General features: G+C 39.2%; 1 protein-coding gene across 1 annotated transcript in view; it reads left to right on the top strand.

Moving 5' to 3' along the window:
• GARNL3 (GTPase activating Rap/RanGAP domain like 3) overlaps positions 1-12,300 on the top strand; it is a 3,522,664-nt gene that overhangs the window by 2,500,956 nt on the left and 1,009,408 nt on the right. The window contains exon 16 of the mRNA XM_044057887.1: positions 1,630-1,745. Within this exon, the coding sequence (XP_043913822.1) occupies positions 1,630-1,745 (116 nt within the window). The remainder of the gene's footprint in view (positions 1-1,629; positions 1,746-12,300) is intronic.

The following is a 12,300-nucleotide window of genomic DNA, read 5'->3' as shown; positions in this document are numbered from 1 at the left end:
CACTAAAGTTGCCACAGTTCTAAACACAGAATGAACAGAGCAACAATAGACAATGAAATAGAGCATTGAAAATATCAAATGTAAAAAAAGTATATTTGACAATGCATAGCTTAGAATACTGGTGGGGAAATGATAATCAATTAAAAAGATCTTTATTTAAAATGACTATCATGATTCTGAAACAGAATCTCTGCAATGAAGTAGGTAAATATCATACATGCTATGAAAGTTCATATCTACTGCTTGTTTTATCCATTACAAAATCTGTTGAGTTCTAAACTGCACTTTGGCCATTCAGCCTATATTGGCTGCAATTTAAAAGAAGCATACATCAGTGACCAAAGAAAGAGTTTATGTGCACACTGGAAAATTACACTTACAGATCTTGTTAGTGGCAGTTTTGTGCAGCTCAACATTAGATAATATTGCAAATTATTTTATTTTATTTTCTTACAGAAATAGATAAAAAAAATTGTTTAAAACTGAATGTAGTACATCAAAAAAGGTATTCTGGGAGATTATATACTAAATGGTTATGTGACTTCTGTATTTTTTGTTTGAGGAATACCGGATTACACACACACACACGCACACACACAGACACACACACACACACACACACACACACACACACACACACACCATACAATAACTTCTTATAGTTAAAATACTATAGCCACAATTAATTTGCTCATTATGCTAATGGCGAAAAAATGGTTTACTCTGAGCCAAGATAATTGTGTGATATTAACTGCTTAAAGTACAAGATACAAATTTATTTATTTAAGTTTGTTGACACGAGGACTGGGCTGATATACAGGGGGAGACACGTCAGCCAAACCCCAAGCTTCATAGGTTAAGTAGTAGGCTAGATATCTATGTGGGGCATTATACACCTACCCAATTTCCCTCAGTGAGAATCAAATCCTGTACCTCTTGTCTGTGAGGTAAACACCTTAACCATTATGCCAACCCCCAAACCCTTAACAAATGAAAACTGCAGTAACACAGGGTAAAACAAGGCAGTAGTACAGGGTAATAACATAGCACAGGTACTTGCACAAGAAATAAGGGTAATATGTATTGAGTAAAAAAACAGAATTAAAAATGTAGTATGTTTGCTGGATAGTATTTACAGATTAGCTTTGTTCGTTTTCAAGGCACAGGTCAATTGCTAGAAGTTGCTTGAGAAAGAAGGAAAGGAAAGAGAAGAAAAATAAAATATAAATTAAATTTGGAAAAGCATCACTCATTTGGTTAGTGTACTGAAGCAGTTTGTGCAGTATACAGATGTGAAGTTTTGTGTGTGAATCACAAACATTGCCATCGGAATGTATTTTGGATACCCTGAAATGTGACTTCCGCAAATTTATTTTTATCATTTTTGAGTACAACTTGCATGATTTTTTTGTATTTCAAAGAACTAATTCAAAAACAGAGCAGTAGTAACAAAAAAGGATATGCCAGTACATACTTGCAAGAATGAGTGCAGTAAGAAATTGTCTGTTTTTTTATTAGATTACATAAATAAGTATTTTAAAAAGTTTGCACATTACACATAAGAGATATTAACATAAGAATATGTGTAAGTTACTGTTCTGACATTGTTCTAATGCATTTGCTTTCTAGTAATAAATGGAGAAAAGGCCACTTTAGAAACACCAACATTTGCTCAGAAGCGCCAGCGAACACTAGATATGCTTATACGATCGTTGTATCAAGACCTGCTTCCAGACTTGCATAAAGTGAGTATTTCTATATGCATTCTGATCACTTGGTAATGGGTGACATTAAAACTAAAAGTCATACACTTAATACATTCCTTAGTAAGTCTAACAATTAACATTTCTGATGCAAAAGCAACACATTTTCCTTCATGAACTATTGAACTTGCTTTAATTTTGCAATGAGACTTAGTAGTGGGGCATATAGAACAGTATTAACTTATCATTTTACTAGTGTTCCAATTTTTTTTTAAAAAAAAAGATTTGCAATAATTTTCCTTATGTATTTTAAATTATGTACACAGGAGAGCATAAAATCTGTGAACAGTTTAACTTAATTCTTTTCTTGAGAACATGACTAATACAAGTGTGGGATTCTGTAATTAGCTATTTCTCTTGGTTTCTGTCATTTTCGTTTTAGTTTAAAGGGTTAGAAATAATGCATTTGAGCCTTTGGATATGTCTAAAATAATTCTCATAATTTTTATATTGCACTGTCTAGAAGTCCCATGAAGATGCCTCCACGAATAGAAATGTTCTGTTTGCAGATGTTCAGAATCAAGTGAATTTATTAACTTTTATATGACGCTATAAAATTAAAAAAAACACTGTCAGCAAGCTCACCAGCTGCCAAGTAAAGCTTTATTACTGCAGTATTTTTGTTGTTTACATTCTGCTTACTCAGATATTTTAAGATGATGCTTAATTAAAGCATCATAGTAAGTAATTATGGCACGATCAGATGCAGTTGTAAAAGGAGCAAATTGAGTTACCATCTTCTGTTAAAACAGCTTATCTTTCTTCCCATGTGACGTCACGTGGTCAGCAAGTAGAGGAATAATGCTTGTCAGCATCAAAAACGGACCTGCTGAAGTGTTGCCAGTGGCCACTGTTTCCATGCCTCCTACCAAGAATGACCTTGCAGCTGATGAGATCATCATAAGTTTGCTTTATGCTCAAGTCAAGAGAGAACTCTTTGGCCTCATTATCATCATTGTGAACCCCATTTTTCCCTATTTTCTACATGATGTCAGGGTTTTGTGAAAACTGTTGCAAACTCTCTTGATTCACTGCCACTCGCCACTAGATTTCCTTATGTACCTTATGCCCATACCTGGTTCAGCTGCTTAGCTGTTCTGTAGTCCTCACACATGGTTTTGAGACACTGCCATTCTTCTTCAGCTCCACCTATTTCCACTTCTTCCTGAGGTGCACAAGCCCTGAATATTTCCTTGAACTCTTGTGCTGTCTCTCCAGTCAAATTTCAGGTCTTCAGCCTAGCCTCTGTTGACCTTAGAGACTCCTTTGACACTGCTTGGAACTGATTGTGGCAACTGCTGGTTATGCTCTGGGCTGACTGTTTCACTGGAGGTGACTTTGAAATCACTGATTCTACTTCACTGCCCTTTCCTTACTAGAAGGATTCAACCTGAGTTGCATCTTGGACACTCTTGCCCGTGTTCTTGTGACTGTCTTTCTTGCTGAACTATGTTTGACCACCATCAAGCCATTTAACAGACAGAGATCTGGAATGGCCTCTTCTTTATTCCTCCCACCCATGTGGACCCAGGCAGTCCTCATATCCTGTTCTTTCTGTCCAGATATGCACATTCAGGTCCCCTGTTGTCAGCACCAGCTCATGTTGTCCTACTTTATATAGGAGGTCCTGCAACTGCTGCCTGAATGCTCTCTTTTTCTTACTGTCACAACCCTGCTGTGGGGCATAGGCTGAGATTATGAATATTGTCTGATCTTTACACTGGAGTCTGATGGCCAGGAGTCTATCACTAATTCTATGGACATCATTCACTGTCTTCAGAAGATTCTCCTTCACCGCAATTCCTACACAATTTCTTGTCTATCCTCCTGGCTAGTAAACTCTGGAACCTAAGCCAACTGGCTTTGCTCCACTGCCCTTCCATCTTATCTCATGGATATAGAGGATGCCCAGCCTCCTTCTTACCATCTTTTCATCCACCTCCAAGCTGCCCACCACAGCTAATGCCCAGAGCAGTTGGTCTATACAACTCTTTCCCAAGAGGCACCTTCTAGAGTCTGTGCTGCTATCCATTCTTTAGTGAGTGGAACACCCTGTACATTTTTTTTATTGGAAGGTGAGAGGAACCTCTCAGAGATACATAAGCAACATGCAAACTCCACACAGACATTGGCAGAGGTCAGGGTCAAACCCTGTAGGTCATGCATGAGAGGCAAAGACCTTAACCATTATGCCAACTGTGCCAACCAGGAAACCTCACCATTGGCTAGTTTTTACAGCAATGCAAATTCATACTCTATAACAATTTGTCTTAGTGGTCTGACTTAGCTAATTAGCTTATCCAGTTGTATGAATGTTAAGTTCTAACTGTGAGAGCATACTTCACTGGATTTTGGTCACGAGTCTGCTCAGTGTTTCCCCCTGTGATGTTATCGGTGATGTAATTAGAAGTCATTTTCCTACACCTATAATTTGGTCCCATTTGAAGATTACTAAAACTAAAAGGTATTACCCTTGCAGTTTTAAATACTTCAATCTAAGCACCTCAATCTCTGTCCTGTGAATCCTCTCCAAGCACATTGCTTAAATTCTTCAGCTCTGCCTTTGCCTAACCTACTGAATAAGTAATATTTCATGCAGTAGAAATAGGTCAGATCCATTCACCAGTCTTAGATCTCTCTTGCCATTGGACTATGATGACTAAAAGAGTCCATCTCTAGTACCTTTAGCATAAAATTAAAACTGAAGACCATTGTACAAAGTTTAAAACTGCTCAAAATCAAGTAGTCACCATCTCTGCATTTAGATACTCATTTAAACTGTTGTTGACTTTTTTGCACACTGTTTTTCATAACTCATTTCGAAAAGCTCATAAATAATTATAACCCCTTCTTCAAAGTTTAGTCCTCAACAGTCACCATTAAACTACATTTACCTTCCTAGAGGTACATCACCATCAAATTCCATAACGGTCAAAAAGGCTAAAACCAGATTTGGTGGCATATCATAATCTGCAGTCTGCATTCCTCAAGGTTGCTGAAATTCCCTAGCTTGTCAGCACACTAATCAACAGGGCTGTAAAAGAAAGCTGAATTCCAGCTTGCTGGAGTATTATACCCTGTCACTAGGACTGTCAGTCCACTTATTGAGATAACTATTGTGCCAGTGTTTTTTTTTGTGTATATATACATTTGTGCGAACAACATTCTGTCAGCTGCAATGTGCCGAACATCAGAATGTCGAGCGCAGAAACACTTGTGAGCCAGATAGTCGACTACACTTATACGAATGCACTACTGCATTCGCATAAGTGTAAGTCGACTATCTGCATGGAGATTGCGGTACAGTGGGGAGTGGAAATTCATCCACATCCCCACTGTAGTGCGATCTCGGAGTTAGACTATATAAGTAGGGGGGTGTGGGGGGCACAGGGGGGCTTTCCCCCCTGCAAAAATGTGATTTGTCATATAGGAGTCTGATTTACATCAGCTCCTATATGGCTATCATGTGGTGGTTTTGACAACTGTGTTGAGTCAAATGCGTCAAGCGTTTGGTTTGATATTGTCACCATTCGTTTTGTTTCATTTTGGTATTACTATTCGTTTTTCCGAATGGAAAATGTTGCCAAGGATTAAATGGTGGAAGTTAAAAAAGGGTGATTATGAGGTGGATTTCAGGGAAGAGTTAGGACAGGCACTGGGAGGCAGTGAAGAGTTACCGAACAGCTGGGTAACTACAGCAGAGCTAGTAAGGGAGATGACTAGAAAGGTGTTTGGTGTGACATCTGGACAGAGGAAGGAGGACAAGGAGACCTGGTGGTGGAATGAGGAAGTACAGGAGAGTATACAGAGGAAGAAGCTGGTGAAGAAGAAGTGGGATTGTCAAAGAGATGAAGAAAGTAGATAGGAGTATAAGGAGATGAGGCGCATGGCAAAGAGAGAGGTGGCTAAGGATAAGGCATATGGAAAGTTGTATGAGAGATTGGATACTAAAGAGGGAGAAAAGGACCTGTACCAATTGGCTAGACAGAGGGACAGAGCTGGGAAAGATGTGCAGCAGGTAAGGGTGATAAAGGATAGTGAGGGAAACGTACTCACAAGTGAGGAGAGTGTGTTGAGTAGATGGAAAGAGTACTTTGAAGGGCTGATGAATGAAGAGAATGAGAGAGAGATAAGGTTGGATGATGTGGGGATAGTGAATCAGGAAGTGAAACAGATTAGCAAGGAAGAAGTAAGGACAGCTATGAAGAGGATGAAGAATGGAAAGGCTGTTGGCCCAGATGACGTACCAGTGTAAGCATGGAGGTGCTTAGGAGAAATGGCAGTGGAATTATTAACCAGATTTTTTAATGAAATTTTGGAAGTGAAAGGATGCCTGAGGAGTGGAGAAAAAGTGTTTTGGTTCCAGTCTTTAAGAATAAGGGTGATGTGCAGAGCTGCAGTAACTACAGAGGAATAAAACTGATCAGTCACAGCTTGAAGTTATGGGAAAGAGTAGTGGAAGCTAGGTTAAGAAGGGAGGTGATTATTAGTGATCAGCAGTATGGTTTCATGCCAGGAAATAGCACTACAGATGCAATGTTTGCTCTGAGAGTGTTGTTGGAGAAATACAGAGAAGGTCAGAAGGAGTTGCATTGTGTCTTTGTGGACTTAGAGAAAGCATATGACAGGGTGCCTAGAGAGGAGTTGTGGTATTGTATGAGGAAGTCAGGTGTGGCAAAGAAGTATGTAAGAGTGGTACAGGATATGTACGAGGGTAGTGTGACATTGGTGAGGACTGCAGTGGGAGTGACAGATACATTTAAGGTGGAGGTGGGATTACATCAAGGATCAGCTCTGAGCCCTTTCTTATTTGCAGTGGTGATGGACAGGTTGATAGATGAGATTAGACAGGAGGCCCCATGGACTATGATGTTTGCAGATGACATTGTGATATGTAGTGAGAGTAGGGGCCTGGTTGAAGAGACCCTGGAGAGGTGGAGATATGCTTTAGAGAGGAGAGGAATGAAAGTTAGCAGGGCTAAAACAGAATATATGTGTGTAAATGAAAGGGAGGGTAGAGGAATGGTGAGGATGCAGGGAGTAGAGTTGGTAAAGGTGGATGAGTTTAAGTACTCGGGATCAACAGTTCAGAGTAATGGTGAGTGTGGAAGAGAGGTGAAGAAGAGAGTACAGGCAGGGTGGAATGGGTGGAGAAGAGTGTCAGGAGTGATTTGTGACAGACGGGTACCAGTAAGAGTGAAAGGGAAGACCTACAAGAGGATAGTGAGACCAGCTATGTTATATGGGTTGGAGACGGTGGCATTGACAAAAAGGCAGGAGTCAGAGCTGGATGTGGCAGAGTTAAAGATGTTAAGATTTGCACTGGGTGTGACTAGGATGGACAGGATTAGGAATCAGTATATTAGAGGGTCAGCTCAGGTTGGACAGTTTGGAGACAAAGCAAGAGAGGCGAGATTGCGTTGGTTTGGACATGTGTTGAGGAGGGATGCTGAGTATATTGGCAAAAGGATGTTAAAGATTGAGCTGCCAGGTACGAGGAAAAGAGGAAGGCCTAAGATAAGGTTTATGGATGTGGTGAGAGAGGACATGCAGGTGATTGGTGTGAGAGAGCATGATGCAGAGGACAGGAAGAAATGGAAACAGATGATCCGCTGTGACGACCCCTAACGGGAACAGCCGAAAGAAGAAGTAAATATAAACATGCCATAGGGATCAGTATTGGTTTCCCTCCCATTTACATTTTTGTGAATGACATGATTCACTGTTGTAGAGGCTCAATATTAATATAATATGGAGATAAATTAATTGCTCTAAGTGACTCCTCCTTGCTACCAGTCAAAATAAAACTACAACAGTATTTCAATTTGTTTTATAACTGGGTAACAAGGCTGGATCTGAATTTAAATATCTTTGCCTTAGAACTGTTAAAGTGCAGAAAATGCTACAGGTTCATGACAAAACATGTAATTTTGTGGTATCAGCAGCAGGGCACAATGTCAGCCCCAGTAATTAAATCGGGGACATATCGGCACATTCCTGAGCACTTGTAGGACAAGAAGACAAAACAAACAGTTGGGCAGTTATGAATTACACCCAGACATCATAGCTATATGACAAAGTAGCAAACATTCACAGGAAAGGCAAACATCACAATCTGTTACCTAAGACTGCTGTAGCAGTTCTAAAATCTTGAAACCATAGAGGGCATGTGTCCACACTAACTGCTGGGTCTGAAGTCTCACAACATTATCTAAACATGGATGCTGTAAGGCAAGACCATCATACAGCAGCTGAAGCAGCAGATTTTATTTTCATACAAGTACAGGGAGACAAACAATGGCAAACAGGCAGTATTCTGGGCACACGCATGAAATACAGTCCAAGCACCAACACAGGAATGTGGCACAACGTGTGCAAACATATCCCCTGTTATCAACAGATACCCGGGTGCAACATGTTTGAAGACAACTAAGTAGCCAAAGATGAAAGTAAACCACCAAAAACACAATGACAAAGGCCTCATCTAAACAAAAGCAGAACAACAAAGACTTTTGCAACCCCAGTACCAAGTGCCTGGTACACAACACAGAAAACCACAAAGGATAAACAGGCCGGAAGCATGCAAGCACATGGATACACATATGCTGACAAAAGAACCGTGAAGTCATCCAAATATCAGATTTGGAAGATGCAGAAAACCTGTAGAGTCAAAAACCTTATAATATGGATACAAAGCAAATAATGTGGCTAAATAAAACAAATGACTATAAACAGTTCATGGAAGCAGACACTGTGGATTTACTAGCATGTGACATTTCCACCATGCACATTGCCTCATCCTGTAACATCATAGCTGGGCGTATTCTACTAGTAGCATTACTCAGAGGAGGCAGTAGGGGAAATCCATGGCAGGAGGACTATAGAAAAGAGATACTCTTTCTCCACAGGATCAGCACACAGCCTCTTTGATGATGCAGGTAACCAGCCAAGGCTGCCTTTGTAATGCATGAAGGAGACCTCATCATGTGTCTAGGACAAACATGTCCTCTATCTCTTGAACAGGAGATGAAACAACATCTGTACCTGTCAGATAATAATGATGCATCAATTATAAACTTAAAAAAATTAAATGGTGGCAAATATGATAATTAGAACTGTACTGCATCCATTTAGCCCATCAGCTGCTACTATGAGCCATCATAATGTATATATTAGAAAGGTGTATGCAATGTGTCCATTTTCATTACTCATTATACTACTAGTAACCAAGCAATATTATGTCTGTATACTCAGATGAAGAGTACCATTTGTCACTGACACCCTTAAATGACAGTACAAAGAAAAAACAAGATGCCACTAGTAGTATAGATCCAAGATACCACTAGTGGTATAGATCCAAGATACCACTAGTAGCATAACATAGCTATTATCTTCTTAACACACATTATTCACATGGCCAGGAAATGGGGGGAGCAAAATGAGCATTTCTATATGGCTACAGATCTCTTGGAGATACTGAGTTACTAGATATACATTGTTAGTGGACAAAAATCTTACTTCTGAATGAACCATGAAGTGGGAATCCAGAACTTTCAGAAGGAAGATTACACTAAATCACCCTCTTTCTTGCTGTTTGAGCTTTCAGTTACTTCAATAACTAGAATGTGAGTATTTCTGAAGTTTGAATAGATTGCCCTGCTGCTGTAGTTCTGGGCACAAGTATGAGGATAAGCTTTGACTGCATTGTGGTCCTGTAAAACAATCAACTGGTAGATAACCAAAAAAATATATATATGTGTGTGTGTATGTGTATATATATATATATATATATATGTGTGTGTGTATGTGTGTATATATATATATATATATATATATATATAAAGTAAAAAGGAACTCACCATGGTTGCTGCTTGGTGGTATGGGGCTACTGTTTGCTTACTGTGAACATTATTAAGTAGTACTGCGCTTTGCAGGACTACTGTTTTTGTGTGTGTCTGTGTCTGTCTATCTGTAAAATAAAGTGAAATACATTACTATGACCATTATTTTTTTATCACAATCAGACATCAAATATACACAGCCAAGAAATTAATTTGCTGAATCCAGTGCCACGTCATAGAAGGAAAAAGTCATACCTATAACCCAGGTAACTTGGTTTTGATTAACAGCTCAGGCATCTGAGGTGCTGGCAGAGAAGGAAGGGCATGCCTATCACATGGGGGAGGGACATTCATGTCAACATTCCCTGAGTGGAAATGTAGTCCATTAGAGGGGAGTAGCCCTGGGAGAACTTAAGATGAACATAGCAGAGGAGGAGGAGGAGGAACAAAACTAGGGTAGGTCATAACTGAAGCATAACAGTTGCTGGTAGACCCCCAAAGATACCCTTACACATCATGCTGGCCCTAGAGTAGAATTTGAAATTAGTCCAAGGGTAGAAGGAGGAAAACTGGCACATCCAGCAATTGATGGGGGTACTGGGGTAGGACTGGAAGATAGAAGCAATGGTGGGAGGGAGGGGAGAAAAAAAAGAAAATGGCTTACTGGGGCTGAATGTGGATAAAAGTGATTAGCTCTGTTGTTGCTTAATAAAGTTAATAAGTCATTAATCTGGCTTTGCTTGACTAGTCTCCATTTGTGTGAAAGAAAATTGGAATTCTTTAATGTGGTCATTTTTAAACATAGTCCAATAACAGAGGTGTACTTAGACAACAAAATCAGTTTTAATTTCTGGGTATAAAGGCCATCTGTGGAGAAGACTTGCTGACATCTACCATTGTTTAATCTCAGTTAAACAGACACTGTTCTCACTTGGCAAGAGCAGTATCACACAGTGTTGTGCTTACTGAAATCAACGTAAAATGATCATTGGCATGACTTATGTGCATTTTGAAAGGAGGTGTTGCAGTGCATCTGAAAGCAGCAAGTTGGTCATAATTTCTTTCACTTTTCATCACAATCAGACACCAGCTTTGTTTGCAATAAGTGGCTATCTTTGTTGGGCTGAGCAGGATGTGTTAGAAAGCAATCACTGGTACTGTGATGCAACAAATAGCATTGCCATCTTACAACACTGTTCTCTGTTTATGTTCTTCGTTGTCAGTCCCTCTTAGTGGAATTTACATATCATTCCTGTCTCTTTGGGCTTTATCCAAGTGCCTCTTTTTTCCTTCATCACCCCAAGGACATGCAGTGGGTGAATTAGTATTTTTCAAGTTTATTTGAAGGTGAGCATTCAGTGTGTGTGTGTGTGTGTGTGTGTGTGTGTGTGTGTGTGTGTGTGTGTGTGTGTGTGTGTGTGTGTGTCTCTGCGTGCATTTGTTTACCGGAGAGGGTCCAACTGGACAGAGCTGTTCGTTTTCAGCAGAGGCCTGGGAAGAAAGTCTCCAGAACAATTGCTAACATACTACACATAAGATATTTACACATTCAGTTATAAAAGTATAGCAGACAATAACATATAATGACTACTCAGCAGAAATGGAATAGAATGCAAAATATCAGACTTGCAGTGAACAGCTCTGAAACTATGGGTATGCTGCCTATATGTAAAAGGTCATATTTTTGTTCCACTTTTTGATTTCATAGTAAAATGTTCAAAGACTAACTATGGCATACACAGCTGCAAAAGGCACCTGTGATTCATATTCTACCCTTATGGGATTCATTGCATGTTTTTGCTGAATTTGACCATGCCAGTTTAGTTGCCCCAGCCTGTGGCATGTTATCCACCTCATAACACAAATGAAACAAACACATTTCTGGTAAAATATCTATGATTCTTACTTCTAATGTAGTGGAAGTGCAACAAAAAAGTATTCCTGTATATTATTGCAGACCACAAACTGAGGAGAAGTGCACTGTGATGTCCATAATGCAGCATAATGCAAAATGTCAAACTATGGCAGTGAACACCTCTGAAACAATATATATGCTGCCTACATATAAAAGTCTATATCTTAGTGCCTCTTGAGATTTCATAACAAATATTTCAGACAGCAATGACTATATGTCTTTGTCTTAGTGCCCCTTTCAGATTTTAATTATGTCACATTAGTAATTCCAGTATATATTAATGCAGTGAATAGAATAAATATTTTTTGAAGAATATGCAGGATTACTTATGTTATAATGACAACTCAGTCCATTACTTACCTGGCATATGGAGCAGAAGGTCTACACTACAAACATAATGGAAAATGAACATAATTCAAAATATCAAGCTATGGTAATGAACACCACTAGAACAATGGATTTCTTGTCTATATGTAAAAGACCATATATTCAGTCTATCTTTCCGATTTCATTATGACATTTTCAGACAATAAATATAACATATTCAGTTATCAGAACTTGTCAGAGATTTGGGATGTATGGCTGGGTTTAAAAATACTCTTGCGGTCGTTAGCCTAGTAAACACCTATAAACCTATAAGACTGATATTCGATTCTTAAGAGCTTCAGTGCAACACAACACTAAATTTGTCCACACAGCTTGATTTGCTGCAGTCTGTGACATGTTATCTACAGCACATGTCGATAGGGAAAAAAATCTTATGAAATTTGCAGAAGTTTTA

Source organism: Protopterus annectens, chromosome 16.part0 (genome assembly GCF_019279795.1).
Source record: "Protopterus annectens isolate FY-2018-M chromosome 16.part0, PAN1.0, whole genome shotgun sequence".
In the NCBI taxonomy this organism is placed as follows: domain Eukaryota; kingdom Metazoa; phylum Chordata; order Ceratodontiformes; family Protopteridae; genus Protopterus; species Protopterus annectens.
The sequence above is the reverse complement of the archived record's forward strand: the minus strand, read 5'-3'. Positions and strand labels throughout refer to the sequence as shown.